Source organism: Ambystoma mexicanum, chromosome 3p (genome assembly GCF_040938575.1).
Source record: "Ambystoma mexicanum isolate Mex_15411 chromosome 3p, UKY_AmexF1_1, whole genome shotgun sequence".
Lineage (NCBI taxonomy): Eukaryota > Metazoa > Chordata > Amphibia > Caudata > Ambystomatidae > Ambystoma > Ambystoma mexicanum.
This window is the reverse complement of record NC_090925.1, coordinates 1,233,414,366-1,233,430,831: the sequence shown is the minus strand read 5'-3', so window position 1 is coordinate 1,233,430,831 and position 16,466 is coordinate 1,233,414,366. Positions and strand designations below refer to the sequence as shown.

Below are 16,466 nucleotides of genomic sequence, written 5' to 3'. Positions count from 1 at the left end.
TGAAGAGAGGTTGTCGGAATGGTTGACCTATCTAAGGCAGCAGGGCGGTTAAGGTGAATAAGTATAGATGAAAGGTTTGCATGCTGAATGGAAGAGAGGAATTTGCTGACATTGAGGGCTGTGTCGGTAGAATGCAGAGGCCGGGAGCCAGATTGAAGAGTGTCCTGGAGGTTGAGCGTATCCAGGAATACTACTCGCTCTAGGATTTTGGAATGGTTTGGTAGAAGGGACAGGGTTAAGGTTGCAGGTCAGTTAGGATCTAGACCAGGTTTCTTAAGGAAATGAATGACAGTAGCGGTCATATAGGATGAGGGAAAGTGGCATTGTCAAGAGAGGAGCTGAAGAGGGAAGTAAGATGTGGAGCAACAATGAGAGGTATGTGCTTCACAATGTGCAGGGTCAGTGGGGACACAGGAAGGGTTAGCCTTGAGGAGTAGGGTAATAATCTGTTCAGTGTTGGTGGGGGCAAAGGAATACACGGTAGCGTCAGAGGAGGTTAGGAGTGGTGTAGAAAAGTGAGCAGAAAGGTGGGGGGTTGGAGGCTAATTAGCAAGGGTGTTGTGAATGGTAGAAAATGTACAAGCAAAGTAGAAGACCAGATCATTTGCAGAAAGAGGATATGGCGATGGGTTTAGGAGGGGAGAGAGTTGAGTTGATGTATGTAGGATGCAGTGTGAATGAATTTGAGACCAGGTATGCAAGGGAGTAGCGGGTGACTAAATAGGTGTGATGTTACTGTGAATTTTCTGGGTGGGTGGGTGGGTGCATGCGTGGCGAATGCAGTGTGAGAGAAATGGTTTTGGAGAGTGGTGGGTGAATGGGTATGAATGTGATTGTGTGTGTGTGCAAGTCGCTGGGGGGCCTGGGTAGCATTGGACCATTGTCGACATTTCCTTAAGTAGCCTGGCATGTTTTACTGGCATTTTCAGGCAAAGCGAACTTGGTGTGTAACCCCCTGAACCTCTTCATTGGTTCAGGCCCCCTCGCTATACTCGGCCACTCTCATACTTGTGTCAAATATTTACCCCCCCGCCCCCAGTAAATATCCACTGACCAAAAGGCCCAGGTGCATTTGGGTCTCAGGTGCCAGGCACCGGCCCCTTGTTTCTACGCTGGGTGAAAGATCTAAGCTTTGATTACATAAAAAAAATGTATATACATCTTTCACCTAGCGCATTGCATGCATGCCCCTTGCAGCAGCATGACCATCATGGAAAATTGTGCACACTAGCCCGGAGTGTGCCTCGTCCTGTGCTTTGTTGAGGAGCTTTGGCTTATGTTGTTGTTATCACGATAACAGAACTTTACTAGCTGCCTAAGGAGGACAATGTATGATCTCAATAACAAACCAGAACTTTACCCTAGTAAGCCAAAAGGTATTCTCGTCAACCACTTGTGGGATTCTTTTATAGCAGGATCAAACTAGCATGTGGTAGCTCAACTGTCTCTCATAAAAGCTATTCCCCCCCACCCCTCAGTTCTACTCTGCACCTTAGTCAATTTAGCAATATATGATTAATTTCCAGGCACCTTTGAACTTAACACTGGCTTCATGCACATGTAACGGGCACCTAATAAAAGTTAATTGATGTGCCCCTTTATCTCTGCAAAACCAAATACTGTTTAAAAAAATAAAGTAGTACACAGACTACCATCCCCTGCTTCTGAATTTGTGTTGCTTCTCCTTCAGACACTCGACAATATCGTGACCTAAACTACATTTCCTGCAACACTCCCCTAAACAAGCGCACACAAGCCACATTTCCTAATCACTGGCACTTCAAACACTGTGATGGAAGAGGTACATCATCCACTGCCCTCTTTGTGTTAATCAAATCCCACATACCTTGGCATAGAAATATCTTTAAGAAAATATGTACTTGTCCCATCTCAATTTACTAGATCAGTGCTACTCATGGGTAAATGCAAGAAAAATCTGAAATATATTCTGCTTTGGTTCTGGACTTCTACGAAATCCTACTAGCGTTCCCCACATAGATTAGGATAATTTCCAAATCAACCTTGATGACAAGGTTCTGTGTTGAAATATTTAATCATTGACATCTGAAGAATTCTTAAGTTGTGCAGTGCATGTTAATAACAGGAGTCATTTTCTTTATGAATACCTGTCCACTGTCCTTCTCTGACTGCACAGTCTCACCTCACTCTGAATCAGCCAGCATCAGAATCCTAACTCACCTCTCCTTTACTATATACAACACTTCTTCAGAGACTGGCATGGTCCAGTACAGCATATATAGAAGGTTCACCAACCCATTTTGATTTTTCTCACACCCCTCTCCATAAGACTTGCGTTAATACTTTTTCATTCGTTTTTTTTTTTTTAACAGTTTTTATTCTCTTTCAAGTTACCAGACTGATCCACATTTGCTGGACCCTGCATTATTGCGTAGTCCGGCAGTGAGTCCAGTCTGCTCCTGGTTACCTGCTGTGGGTGCTGCGTTTCCTCCATTTCTCCATTGGATTTTGCTGTGTACTGGCGTAGACTGCCACTTTAATTGTAAAAGACTTCCTACAAAAGAGACACGTGGCGCGTAGAGTCCGGCAGTGAGTTCAGCCTGTTCCTGCTTACCTGCTGTGGATGCTAGGTTTGCTCCATTGCTCCATTGGCTTTAGCTGTGTACTGGCGTACGCTGCCACTTTAATTGTAAAAGACTTCCTACAAAAGAAACGTGTGGCCCATAGCGCCGGCGCGTTGAGTCCAGTCCGCTCTAGGCAGCCGTGCAGTTGGAGTGTGGGACTTGACAACTGCAGCATTGTGTTTTGGGATCGTCGGTCACCGTAAAGTATAAAGAAATGCCTGATGCTGCCGGACCACTTACTCAGCAGAAGTTGCTGCAGGGCCGTTGCCTGTATCCTGAAACACGTAGTGGCGAGTAGCTTACAGAGGAGTGTCGCAATGGAACTTGATCTGGTTAATCTAGACTGTGGGTCACTGTCAGCGACCTCCCCTACAGCCCTTCCATCTTCCCCACTGCCTGCCTCGACTCCTTTCAACTAGCACGTTCTCCTCCCTTCATTAACTCATCTTAACCATCTAAAAACGAAGACATTAAGCTTATCACATGGAAACGGCAATGTCAGCTTATGGCAAGGTACATTCGAAATTTGACATCACTGATATAGAACTAATAGAAATAGGTGTGTTTCGTTTAATGTGTATAATGAGGGAAATGAGGGCAATGAGGTTAACAAGGGACAAACTGACTGTTCTTTTGTATTGACTAACAATGTCTCACTAATAGGGAACGAACTAAGGAATGAAGGGGGCAGTTGGAGTTATGGATGGGGGTATGCTTAATCGATAACACACCATCGACCTAACAAATGAAGTCCCGAATGGTGTCTCAATGAACGCTACTTTTATCCCACCGCCGATAGGGATGAACAACAAAATAATCAAGTCCTTGAGACCGTTAAAATGCTTCAAAACGAAGACAGCGATAAAATGAGATGTAGATCATCGCTTGAGGAAAGTAGTTGTGTAGCTGAGCCTCCCAAGAGCGATACGTTGTTAAATGTAAATGAATTGTTCGTGCACTACGGCCCATCGACAGGCTCACAGTCCGGCAACTTACCCCCGTCAAAATTGCAAAGGAGAAATTTGGACAAGATTCGACGCACCTTTGCTATCATTTCGCTGATTTGGCTACAAGAGAAGCATGTCTAACAGAGCGCCTCAAGAATGATTTTCTGAACCTGAGCGAAAGGTTAAATGCCACCACACCCACAAATACTTACCTGTTGTATACCAAGCACTTTTACATAACATGTACTAAGTAAGCCTTCCTTTTCAGTGCCACGATGCCCCCGGGCAGCTGTGCACTATACAAATGCAAATAAATAATTATCTTGTTGATGACCCTTCACTACCAATAGGCGCGAAAATCCCAGAGCCATTAGTGACAAATGGAAGAAAGCTAAAGTCACTGAGGCATCACAATGATTTGACGAACACTCTGCAGATTGGGACAATTACCCAGGTGTTAAAAACAAGCGGACAGGTGCTGCTGCAAAATAAAGGTACCAATGAATATACAAGTGCTGTGAACGGTAAGCTTCAAAGGGAAGGGCGCTCTCCCTTCATCACGTTAATTCATCACGTCACTTAAACATGCAGCGGCCAATCGAAGCAGAGAGTGAGGTGAATAATAAGTCCTCTTTCTGTGGCAGCCGGTCTACAGATTCATACACATGTGCTGGCAGCAACAACAATTTCTATGGTACCATTTGTTAAATTATTTGAGTCGCTGAATGAAACTCTGAAAGATCAAGGGTGTTTACTAGCGATGATTAATTCCAAACTCATAGCATTGGAAATGTTTACAGATTAATTTTAAAAGCGGCTCAACCTCTTCCAAATAGCACAATAGATTAAGTGACCCTGCCAGAAACGAGATGTCATAAAAAACTGACTTCATGGAAGCTGTAATAGACTGTACTAAATGGATGAGGTATAACTTTCATGAAATGATTCCGAATGTTGAGGCAAATGCCTGTAAATGTACAAATAAGGAAATATTGGCATCGGATTAACGAAGAAACTCTTCCAGAGCAACAACAAATGCGACTTCAACTGCCAAAGTGATCCTAACCGATGAAAAATAGTGTGATCCATAGCTAAGACAAAATCCATGAAAAATTCCATTGGAAGCTCATGCCAGCTATTGTCGAAGATGGCAGAGTGGTCTGAAAAACTTGTGATCGATGATTTAGACCCTCGGTGGCATGTCAATACCGCCCACAGTAATACCCCCGGGGCTTCGTTAAGGCCCTCGCTACGCTCGGCCCTGTAACTACGGCCCCGGGGGCATTACCTGGGGCGGTATTGGCCTGCCGCCTTGTGTTTTATTGCCACAAAATAGCATCAAAATAACATTTCTTGATTGTGAATACCTATTGGAACCCTGCAATGATATCATCTGGGAAAGTTTATTTCATCAGTTACGACGTTGATTGATGACTGTATGTTGGAATTCAACAATCCATTATATCATTGTGTGATGATTTGAACTTTATATGGTTTGATGAAAACGGGTTAGTGAAAGAAATGAATGCAAATCAGCATGCTGAGCGCGGCAAATGCTGAGCGCAAGAACTGGCCATTAGAAATTGCGAAATGTTAAACGGCCAGATGAGAGGCGATTTTGCGGCGACTCATACATAGCACAGAAATAGGCGCCACAAAACCCTTGATTTTATGTGAAACATTTCTTGAAGACAAAATATAATCAAACATTTCAAAATAATCAAGATGAAAAACGGCAATCATGATGCTGTAAATTTGATTTGGACAATAGAGAAGATCTTAGTTGGAGACTAATGTGTGAGATTTGGAAATAGATCAAGGTTTAAATCGATTGAGAATCGCCCGGAAGGAGATTGTGGTTCTGACAAAGAAATTATCAGCTAGTGACTGACAAGATCCGATACTTGTAGATTTTGGCCCGGTATCATCGCAATTTAAAAGAACAAAAAGTGGCTTCAGAGTTGACCATCATAAATGTAAATATCCCTTTGCATAACGATTGCAGAAGAGAAGAAAAAAAATGAGGAACGACATTAAGACCTTAAAATCATGCAACCTAGTGCAGTGGAATCTAGCAATAAGAAAGCACTGCCAAAGATACCACATTTGGCTTATCTAATTTAAATGTACATGCCTTGGATTGGGGTGATGTGCAAGTGGGAAAAATTACCTATCAGATCTTCCCTGAAGCTACCATTCATTCAGTGCTGGCCTATAGACCTCCTGGCCCCTGTAAAAAAAATGTGGAGAACCTTGATGTCTTCCTCAGTAGCAAGGGGAGCAAATTTAAGGAACTGCTCCTAGTTGGTGACTCGAATATCTGGTTAGATGACAAGACTAAACCAGACTCAAAAGAACTATGGGACTTGTTGAATATCCATGGTTTTCACTTACTGGGGGTACAACCCTTGCATATTAAAAGCCATTGCTTAGATGTTGTTGTAGCAAGAGGTGAACTTGCTACCATAAAGGATACTGTGCCTGTCTACTGGTCTGATGACTTTGTGAAGTTTTTTTCACTCAAGTCTTCCCAATTGTGCTAGAACTAATACTAAGGATAGAGAGGTGATACATTCTCGGAAAGCCAAGGACCTGGATAAAATCACTGGCAATGGAATCACTGAGGCTCTTGCCTCTATTACACCCGCACTTTCGTGCGTGATTTTTTGTAAAATATATATATTTTTTTTTTTTTTTTTTTTTAACAACTGGAGTATCTGTTCACTGTCTGTAACAAGATGGCCCCGTTAAAACCTAAGACAAAACAGTTTTTCAACCTTGGTTCTCACAGAACCTGCAATGTTTGTGTAAATTAGTTAGCAGGACCTATCAGATGTGTCAAAGGAAGCCAACGTTGGAGAACAAAACTCAAGCTAGGAGTACATTACGGGATTATAAATTGGCTATCTTTCTGGCCAAAAAAGACTTCTTGGGCAAGAAATTAAAAACTGCCAGTAACCAACCAAGGGAATTGTTTTCCATTATTTCTAAATTCTGCAATCCAAACTGCAAAGCAGCTCCTCTTGATTCCTCTGTGGCGCAGGCTAATCCTTTTTAATTCCTTCTTTGTGGATAAGATCGAATGGATAAGGGCTGATATTGAGCAGGTGGCTATTACAAACCCACCTGTGTCCCTGCATAATCAAAATAGTAGGCAAGTCGGATGATCCACAAAATCAGATTCTAGCGCCTACGTTCGAGTTCCATCCGGTTGCTGAAGATGCTATATTCCAACTTATTAGGACTCTTGAACCCACTATTGATTCTCTATCTACCTTGCCAGCTTATGCAGCGAATGGCGCAGGAACTTGCCCCATTTATTACTATTTTTATCAATAAATCATTGACAAGTTGGATTGTCCCGGAGAGCCTAAAGCTTTCAATTGTTTCACCCTTGCTGAAAAAACCATCACTAGATGTGGAGATTCTTTAAAATTATCGTCCTATCACAGGGCTACCTTGGCCAGCTAAAATCCTGTAAAAGGTTGTTACTTATCAGTTGCAGGAATTTGTTGAACGTGAACTACTTTTGGACAAGTTCCAATCTGGGTTTCGACCAAAACACGGAGCCAAGACTGCCCTCTTGGTTGTACAGGACGAACTGCTAAGGGCCGCGGAACTTTCACTTTTGATAATGTTGGATTTGTCCGCAGACTTTGACACTGTGAATCATGACATCCTTCTGGAACGACTACAGGAAGTAGGAAGAATTTCCGATTTGGCACTAGGTTGGTTTAAGTCTTTAACTGATCGTCAACAGTGTGTGAGATTGGGGGAGTTCCTGTCGGACCTCATTAAGCTAAATTGTGGAGTCCCGCAGGGATCCTCCCTGTCTCCACTGCTGTTCAATTTGTATATCTGACCCCTTCTGGTGTATGTATGCGGACGATACCCAGATTTTTATCAGAGTTGCTGACTTTGAGGAATCATTCAGCAGACTAGGGCAGTGCTTGGAAGAAGTAAGTGGCGGGATGTCAAACTATTTGCAGCTTAATGCATACAAGACCGAACTCGTCCTGTTTGGGCCCAAGCATCTGCTGAATACAGCAAAGAAACTGCCTATCCCCATGCTCTTAGGCAGAAGCCTAAAATTTGTATCTAAGATATAAAAAAACAGGGTTGTGTATGGCAAGAGGACCTTGGTAGCGAAGCCCCGGTGGGAGCCAAGATTCAAGCAGTGCACTTTGTCTTGAGACTGCTGTGCCAAGTGCTTTCCTATATACCTAAAGAAGACCATGTGGCTGTGGTGGGCACATTAACCAGAGCCCACCTGGACTATTGGAACAGTCAACTGCTGGCTGTCCCCTCTAAACAACTCCAGCGACTTCAGAAAGCCCAGAATGCAGCTGTTAGAATGGTATTTCAGCTAATTAAAACCGCTCATGTGAGCTACATTGGCTTCCAATCGAAGACCGTAAGGCAGCTTGTATAGTTTTCAGATGTGTTAACGGCATCGCCCCCCTGTACCGGAGAGCTAATTCAGCCATATCATCCTGTGAGACAGTTGCGCTCCAGTGATGTCATCTTTTGGCTATCCCCCACTCAGCATATAAATCCCGGGGTGACAGAAGATTCTCGGTCGTTGGTCCAAACCTATGGAATTCCCTACCAGTAGAGCCAAGGACAATGAGCTCACTTCAGTTTCACGAGCATTAAAGACCTTCCTGTTTAGATGGAGAACCCTCCTTATTTTGGGGGCACGGTATGGATCCACCTATATACGCTATCTATTGTTATATATGCCGCTACATGGTTTATTCCGTTCTGTGCGTGTTACAAATACTAAAATACAAATACAAATCAAGAGAGAGCAGAGAAAATGTTAAAATCGATATGTGCCCATCATAGTAGATACTTGGGCAATAATAAACGAAGGTTCCTTAACTCAGAAAGTCAATATGAGTATTGGAGTGAATGCAGATCTGTGAGTGAAGCATTACTCGAGTGTACTCTACACCGCCAGGTGCTGATCTATGCAGAGAGGAAAGTACTGTGCAATGTCTAATACGAAAGATGAAATTGCACAAGCGATCTCTAAATTGAAAAACTCAGGTGCAGCCGGCCCTGATGGACTATCAAACATCATGCTAAAGAAGAACAAAGAGCAGTGGGCTACTTTTTATTGAAGTTCTCTTCAGACATACGTCCACAGCGCTGACAATTGCTTTGTTCTGGCAATCGGCGGTAGTTGTGCTGATCTTTAAAAAAGGAAATCGAGCAGATTCCAACAACTACCGTCCGATTGCACTGTTAGACATCATTGGTAAGATCTTTGCATCATTTCTGCTAAATAGACGATCTAAATGGGCAAATGATGCTGGAATCGTGGACGTCAGACAAACAGGCTTCACAAAAGGAGTAGGGAAGAAGCTTAACTTGACATTGCTAAATCTATTGAACCGATAAAAGGAGGGAAAAATCTGTTGCTGGCTTTTGTTGATCTACGTCAAGCTTTTGACAGTGTGAAAAGGGCAATCGTGTGGCGGAAATTAAAGATGTGGGACTGCCTGTCGGATCTCTTACAAGCCATCAAATCTCTTCACTCTGACATGTCGATTCGAGTGAGAATCAATGCTGAGGGTGAACTGACCGATAAAATAACGGAAACAGGTGTAAAGCAGGGCTGCCCGCTAGCAATTTAATCTTCAAGCTGTATATTGCAGATTTGCCAGCGGCTTTACTGGAGTGTTACACCTTTCCCCCAAGAATTAATGGACATCAGATAGGTTGGGCAATCTATGCTGATGACTTGGAGATTTTAGACACCACGCAAATAGGTCTACAGAGACTGTTGAACAACTTGGAAGTGTACTTGCAAAAGAATGATCTGGAAATAAATCTCAAAGTCCAAAATTGTTTCCTTCGCCTCAGATCTTGGAAAAAAAAAGGAAAACATTTAAAATGGTTCACGACTGGTAAACAACTAGAAAACACAGATAGCGTTCGATATCTGGCTATTCTCTTTAATAAATCAAGAAGAGAATGGCAATGGACTCAAGAACTGAAAATGAGAATGAACAACCTGATGCTGGAAGGTGCTAAATTACACGCAGACTATGGCAAAAATTACACAAACCTGAGATGATGTTCTACCGGCAGAAGTTAGTAGCTGCCATAACTTTTGTTAGCGAAGCTGGTTTAAACATCAGTCGAGCAATATGGGATGTGTTAGAGGGTCAATTCTGGCACAAGGGCCTTAGTTTGCCAAGAAATTCATCAATCCTTGCCGTCCGCTATGAACTTGGGTTACAGTCTGTTTGCTACAGTGCTTTGGAAATAGGTGGCAATGATGAGAAAAATGTCAATGGAGTCATCAGCAATCCCCTACCACATCTTGAACCTGACTCCAGAAAAGCCTTATATAGGTCTGTTGAAGGAATGAAGATCCATACGCAATTGACGTACCCTGACATTGACATAGAAACACTTTGGAATAACCCTTGTGCAGTAAAGAAAAAGCTAACCTATTGTGATTGGATTGAAACTGTCAACAAAAGATCTAAACTTGCCACCACACTAGGCCTCGGTGGGGAAGCACGTGGAGTAAATCTAATTCCGAAATATCTGGAAAAGTGTCCTTCCAGATATCATTGAGATCAATTTTTGCGATTACGTTTATACATCTACTCTACCAAGGACATGTTTTTGAAACATGATGAGACACTTTAAAAAAACGATTTTGTAATATCGCAGTAGAGTCCTCCAAACATCTGCTTATTGAATGCTTAGCTTTAAAAACTCAGAAGTGCTTTTCTGGGGAAACGTGCACATCAAAATGGAAAAACGGTAAACTGTTGGTATGCACTTTTGTCTGGCAAGAATTTCATGCTGACCTGTGCAGTAACTGATTATCTTGACAAGCTTCTGATGGAATAGAGAGGGGACATTTTTTTTGTTTTAAATAGTAATGCTGTTTTTACCAGACAATTGTTTCTGCTTTTTTCTTCTTCTTTCTTCTTCTTTCTTCCGTTGTTTCTGCTTGCTGCCGATAGCTTCTGCTGATGTCAGACATTTGAGGGATACTGTTGCCAATGACATTATGAAATGCAGACGACCCTGGGGCAAAGGCACTGCCCTTTAAAAGTAAGAAAGGCCAGTCATCTTAATCATGTTTATTAACCTCTTCCTCAATGATGCACATACCTGTTGTCTGAGAGCCAAGAGTCTAACTTGACCTGAGCCCTCAAACATCAATTAAAAATATATTTTACTTTGTGCTTTACATACCAATCGAAGTGGTAATCCGCCAAGCCTTTGAATCAGAGTTAGATTCGTACTGTGAAGAACTACGGTTAAAGAATAGGAGCATCTGGAATGGAACCTGCAGGGAGCTGGTAGCAATTTAGCTCCTGCTTGCAGGCTTGAAAAGCATAGTTTGCTTGACACCAAAAGTTACCAGGAGCTACTTTTGACTGCCCACGCTGCCTGGTGCCATACAAAAATACCTATGTGACATTATCTCTGTTTGAGAACATGAGAATTGAAAGTATACACAAGCGTTGGGACGCACCCACAAGACTTTTAAAGCCTAACTAGTAATTTGTAAAATGGAGAAAATGTGTAGTTTGCATGCCATTTGGAAGTTACTTTGACACGCTATATTCAAATTCCACATTCCCCACAGGTATATCCTGCTTACTGAGTGATGCTTAATGACCTTCGGTTTTTAGCACTTGCCCATGAACTCTATATTTTGCCCTCGTAGCATATAATTTCTCTTATCACAAACTTGAACTTTGTTGGCTTGCTTTGAGGAAGGCCGCCATAGACCAGAACCTCTCGAAATATAAGGTTGTGAATCTGAAAATGATACCCATGCAGGAGCGAGCCAGTGTTTCAGGCAAGTAACCTTTACTGAATTGTTTCCAAACATGTCCAGGGTTGTACAAGAACATTATCTGTGCTCGGTAATTGTGCACCAGTTTGAAATCGCTCTAGTAGCGTTGGATCAATTCACTTGAATCTATCTTACATACTGGGGGGGTTTCCCTCAACGGTTTACATTTTTGTTTATCTCTGGCTTGTAACTCACAGGTGTCCAAGTTAAAGGATGGTGAAGATCGCACCCTGAAGAAGCGAAAACGCAAGGAAGATGGCTCTGATAAAGAGAAGAGGCCACGCAAAATGAAAGTGTCTAACCAGATGGGGTATGTTCATTTAATATGCTTGCCTATTGCACTGATTCTCCAGAATGATAGTCCTGTAAGTGGTGACAAACCGGTTATTTATGTACTTATGTATATGCGCAACAGTAGTTTATATCTGAAAACTATGCACTGCTATGATTTTGAGCCTTTATAATTAAGCCATCTGTTCTTTTGGTACAGGCTGTGATAGCTGTTATTTAACGTTTGACAAATTGTCTGCTTACCTCAATATCTTTCTGTGGCAAACAAAGATTGTTTTTCAAGTGTCTGCTCCTTTGCTGGAGTAGCGTAGCTTGTTACAATATGCAGTTATCACTTTTAGCAGTGTCATTTGTCTATTTGTTGTAACTGCTAGACATTTGTGGAGGTGAGAGCCAGTTTATGGTGGTAATTCATTTCTGTAATCATTCAAAATAGTTGAGGATTTTTGCACAGCACCTCTGAGGAGGGCTGTGGAACCATCTAATCCAGGAGTGGGACAGAGCTTTAACCAAAAGGAAATGCCAGACTCTGATGGTAGCTGCTGCAGAGCACTTTGGCTTTAATCAAGAGGGATGGAGGAATGCCGGCAGAGAAGTTATTCCCAATAGTCGCCCCTAATTAATACACTACACTTGTATTCTTAAACATATACATTTTTATTATAAGGTTATTCTCTGAATACCTAGAGGATTAATACTTAACCCAGCAAGGCCTAGAGGGCTACAGACATTTACAATATGTTCAGGCTTTTACACTATCCAGACCCATATGGGCATAATAACCTCCAAGAAATAGACCTGTAACCAGTGATGATGCACTCTAATTTACGACCTTTCGATAGGCAGCAGTGTAATACATGGATTTAAGAATACACAGTAAATTGGGGGTAGTGGCTTAAAGGCCAAGACTTTGTTGAAACCTCTAGATACCTAAGGTAACCCAGGAAAATTGGATTTGTTCAAGCAAAGTACCTTAAAATGCCACTTTGCAGAAGTTCTCGATGTTGGTAAACATGCCCAATTAGAATCAATGGAACAAAGCGTTTGCCACTGATGGGTCTTTTGAGGAAATGCCAAGTAAGTCCCAGTTCTAACCCACAGGTGTGGAAACTTCCCCAGGGGATGCCAGTGAAGACCTGCACAAAGTGTTCTAGCGTCAGATTTGAGACCCAGAAGCCCCAAGAGAAAGTAAACCATTTTTTCAGGCCAGTGCATGTGAATAGCAATAACCCGTTATTATTTTCCTTGTAAAACAATGACTTGGCAACAGTTATTGCTTTTGAGGTTATAAATACCTTTTTGGGGGGAGGAGGGCACAAAATGTATCCTTTTTTTTCCAAGGACCCTTCGGCATCTCTTCCATGCTCTGTCTAGTGAAAGGTCTTAATCCTCATAGGATAGTGAGGTCAACTCGACTCCTTATGACCCCTTATTTAAATAAGTTGTGGATTGTCTCGATCGCATTTGTGAAGATGGATTCTCCAGCATTGGATGTTTCCTAGATTCAGATGCTTGAATACTCCCTGTCGTCAGACTGGCGATCCTCTGTAATTTAAATAATTATTTAAAAAAAAAAAAAAAATATCTGAGGCTTGTGGAATCTGCTTAGATCACATGCTGTGCATAGGCCGACATCTAGTGGAAGCTGCGGAGTATTAGTTTGTTTTTCGAATATGGGCGTCGACACAGGGCGTGCCAGTAATACTATCCCTAGTGTGACGTCCACTGTACCCAAGATCCCTCACGCGTCTAGGACCCTCAGATTGTTTTTTTCCGCCATACTGGTCGGAAGCATTTTGCGGAGTCCCCTGGCATAAGCCATACTTTTGCTAAAATATTGATTAATTGACATCCTTCCCCATCCCAACGTCGAACTTCGACACTCGACGCCGACTGGAGAAGAAATTGACCGTCGGCTGCTGCACGACGGATTTGGGCCTCGGAAGGCCTCTGACCTCGGCCCGGGCCTTGGAAGGCCTCTGGCCTCAGCCCTGCAAGTAGGGAGAGTGGGGGGTTGGACATACTCTACACTCTTGTAGAGTATGTCAGAGGACATCTGAAGCCAGACTCCCTAGTTGTCACTAACACTCGTAAGAGGGCTGGAACACCCTTGTCATCGTCCGAAGCTCCTCCAGACAAGGAGAGCAAAAAACTATATGGTTTCGGCAGGAAAGTAGCCTCAACGTCCGCCTAGCAGGCAAGGATTGCAAACTCCACCACTTTGTTGGCCAGCTACAACTGCCATCAGTGGGAAGAAGTCGCGGCACTTATAGCCTCTGCACCAGAACCCTTAAAGGGCCAGTTAGCTCGGATTTCTGCAGAGGGTAGAGCCGTGTCTGGTTGCATTTTAAAAGCAACCTTTGACGCCGCGGACAACGCAGGCAGATTGATAGCAGAAGGTACTGTTATCAAGAGACATGCGTGGTTACGGCAGTCTGGTTTTAAGGCAGAAACCCAGGCATCATTGTTGGACAAACCGGTGGAAGCCGATCTGTTGTTTGGTAAGGCGGTCGAGGACGCACTGAAGAATGCCAAGGACGAATAATAGACACTGAAGTCCCTTGGCCAGCTAACCAATAAACCCCCTAACAAGAGAGGGAATAGTAATTTTCGTCGCCCACACGGCCAAAATTCCCAGAGAGGATCTAACTATTCCTAGGGGCAGGGTACACAGTGGAACAACAGCCAACAGTCTTCCCAGGGTTACGGCAGGGGTAATAGGAGAGGTCGTGGTAAAGGCAGAGGCAGCCCCAGCAAAGGAGGCGGCACGTCTCCACCAAAGCAGTGACGCTCAGTTCAGGGTCCCTTCTCACGCAACCCCAGTAGGGGGACGCATTTCCAACTTCACCCAGGCTTGGGAAGGGATCACATCAGACAGATGGGTGCTGTCAACAGTATCCACAGGGTACTGTATAGTACTACTGCAGCGTCCCTGGAACCATCCTCCACGACAAAGAGTACACTCTTGAGAACATCAGAAGATTCTCCTCGAGGAGATCGCCATTCTGCTAGAAAAGGACGCGATAGAACTCGTCCCGGGACACCAGGTAAACAAGGGTATTTATTCAACTTACTTCCTTGTGCCAAAAAAAGATTTGACAATGCGCCCAGTATTGGACTTACGGCCTGCCAACAAGTATGTCAAGCCCCAAAAGTTTCTTATGACTACGCTACAAGAGGTAATCCCCCACCTAAAAAAGGGGATTACATGGCAACCTTGGATATGAAAGATGCCTATTTTCATATTTCCATGTTCCCAGCGCACAGAAGGTACTTGCGCTTCAAGGTAGACAGTCGGCACTACCAATTCAAGGTACTGCCCTTCGGGATAGCTTCGGCACCAAGGGTATTCACCAAGGTACTGGCGGTGGCGGCTGCACACCTACGCAGGGAGGCAAGCTTCTGGCAGTATTCAGAGCGCTTCAAGCGTTCGAGCCCCACCTACTAAACCTGTCAGTGCAAATCCGGACAGACAGCACAACAGCCATGTTCTACCTGAACAAGCAAGGAGGGACTCGTTCGCCAAATCTGTCCAAGTTTGCCCGGAAAATCTGGATATGGGCACTCAGACGGAACATCTTCCTGTCATCACAACATGTTCCAGGGGAGCTCAATTCCCTAGCGGATGCTCTGAGCAGAGACTCCCTCCCAGAGAAACACGAATGGGTTCTACACAGAGAGGTCGTAGAAGATATCTTCTTTCAGTGGGGTTTCCCCACTATAGACTTATTCGCCACAAGCGAAAACAGACAATGCCCAGGATTTGCATCCAGGTTCCCCCAACCAGACTCCCAGGGGAACGCCCTGTGGATGAACTGGTCAGGGATGTTTGCGTACGCTTTTCCACCAACTCCTCCCATCAGGAAGGTGGTGAACAAGATGAACAGAGAGTCGATGACGCTCGTCCTAGTTGCTCCCATGTGGGCAAGGCAACCGTGGTTCCCACACCTACGCAGGATGGCGGTGTGCGAGCCCATCAAACTTCCAGCCTGCTACAACCTACTGTCCCAGCACCAAGGTCAAACAGTGCATCAGCAACCCATCTCGATGAACCTGGCAGCATGGCTCCTGAGGTCATAGAGTTTGGACATCTCAATTTACCACAGAGGTGTATGGACATCCTAAAGGAATCTAGGAAACCAAACACAAGGCACTGTTACTTTGACAAGTGGAAGAGATTCGTTATCTGGTGCTAGAGTAGACAAGTCAACCCAGTTGATTGCACTCCTTCCACTTTTGGTAAATACATGCTCCACCTGCTAGATGCAGGATTGGTTTTTAACTCACTGAAAGTACACCTGGCAGCCCTGTCAGCATACACCACTTCCCATAACAAGGTCTCGTGGTGGAAAGTACCAGTAGTTAAAGCCTTCATGGAAGGAGTAAAGAGACTTCAACCTCCTATTTCGAACCCACCACCAGGGTGGGACCTTAATGTGGTGCTATCTAAGCTCATGGGCCCCCCTTTTGAGCCCATGCATAAAAGCAGTCTCAAACACCTGATTTATAAAACGGCCTTCTTAGTAGCTATCACTTCTATAAGAAGGGTCAGTGAAATTCAGGCTCTGTCAGTGCAGGATCCCTTCTTTACTGTCCATAAAGACAAACTGGTTTTACGCACACACCCTAGGTTCTCACCTAAGTTTATATCTAAATTCCACGTGAACCAGTCCATCGAGCTTCCGGCTTTCTTCCAGGACCCTCAAAGCTCGGCTGAGGTGAAACTACACACCCTAGATGTGCATAGGGCGGTCCTCTACTATGTAAATAAAACCAGACCGCTAAGGA

General features: G+C 43.8%; 1 protein-coding gene across 2 annotated transcripts in view; it reads left to right on the top strand.

Moving 5' to 3' along the window:
* UBN2 (ubinuclein 2) overlaps window positions 1-16,466 on the top strand; it is a 1,320,634-nt gene that overhangs the window by 282,748 nt on the left and 1,021,420 nt on the right. For both annotated transcript variants that reach the window (XM_069652705.1, XM_069652704.1), the window contains exon 5: window positions 11,585-11,697. In XM_069652705.1, coding sequence (XP_069508806.1) covers window positions 11,585-11,697 — 113 coding nt within the window. The remainder of the gene's footprint in view (window positions 1-11,584; window positions 11,698-16,466) is intronic.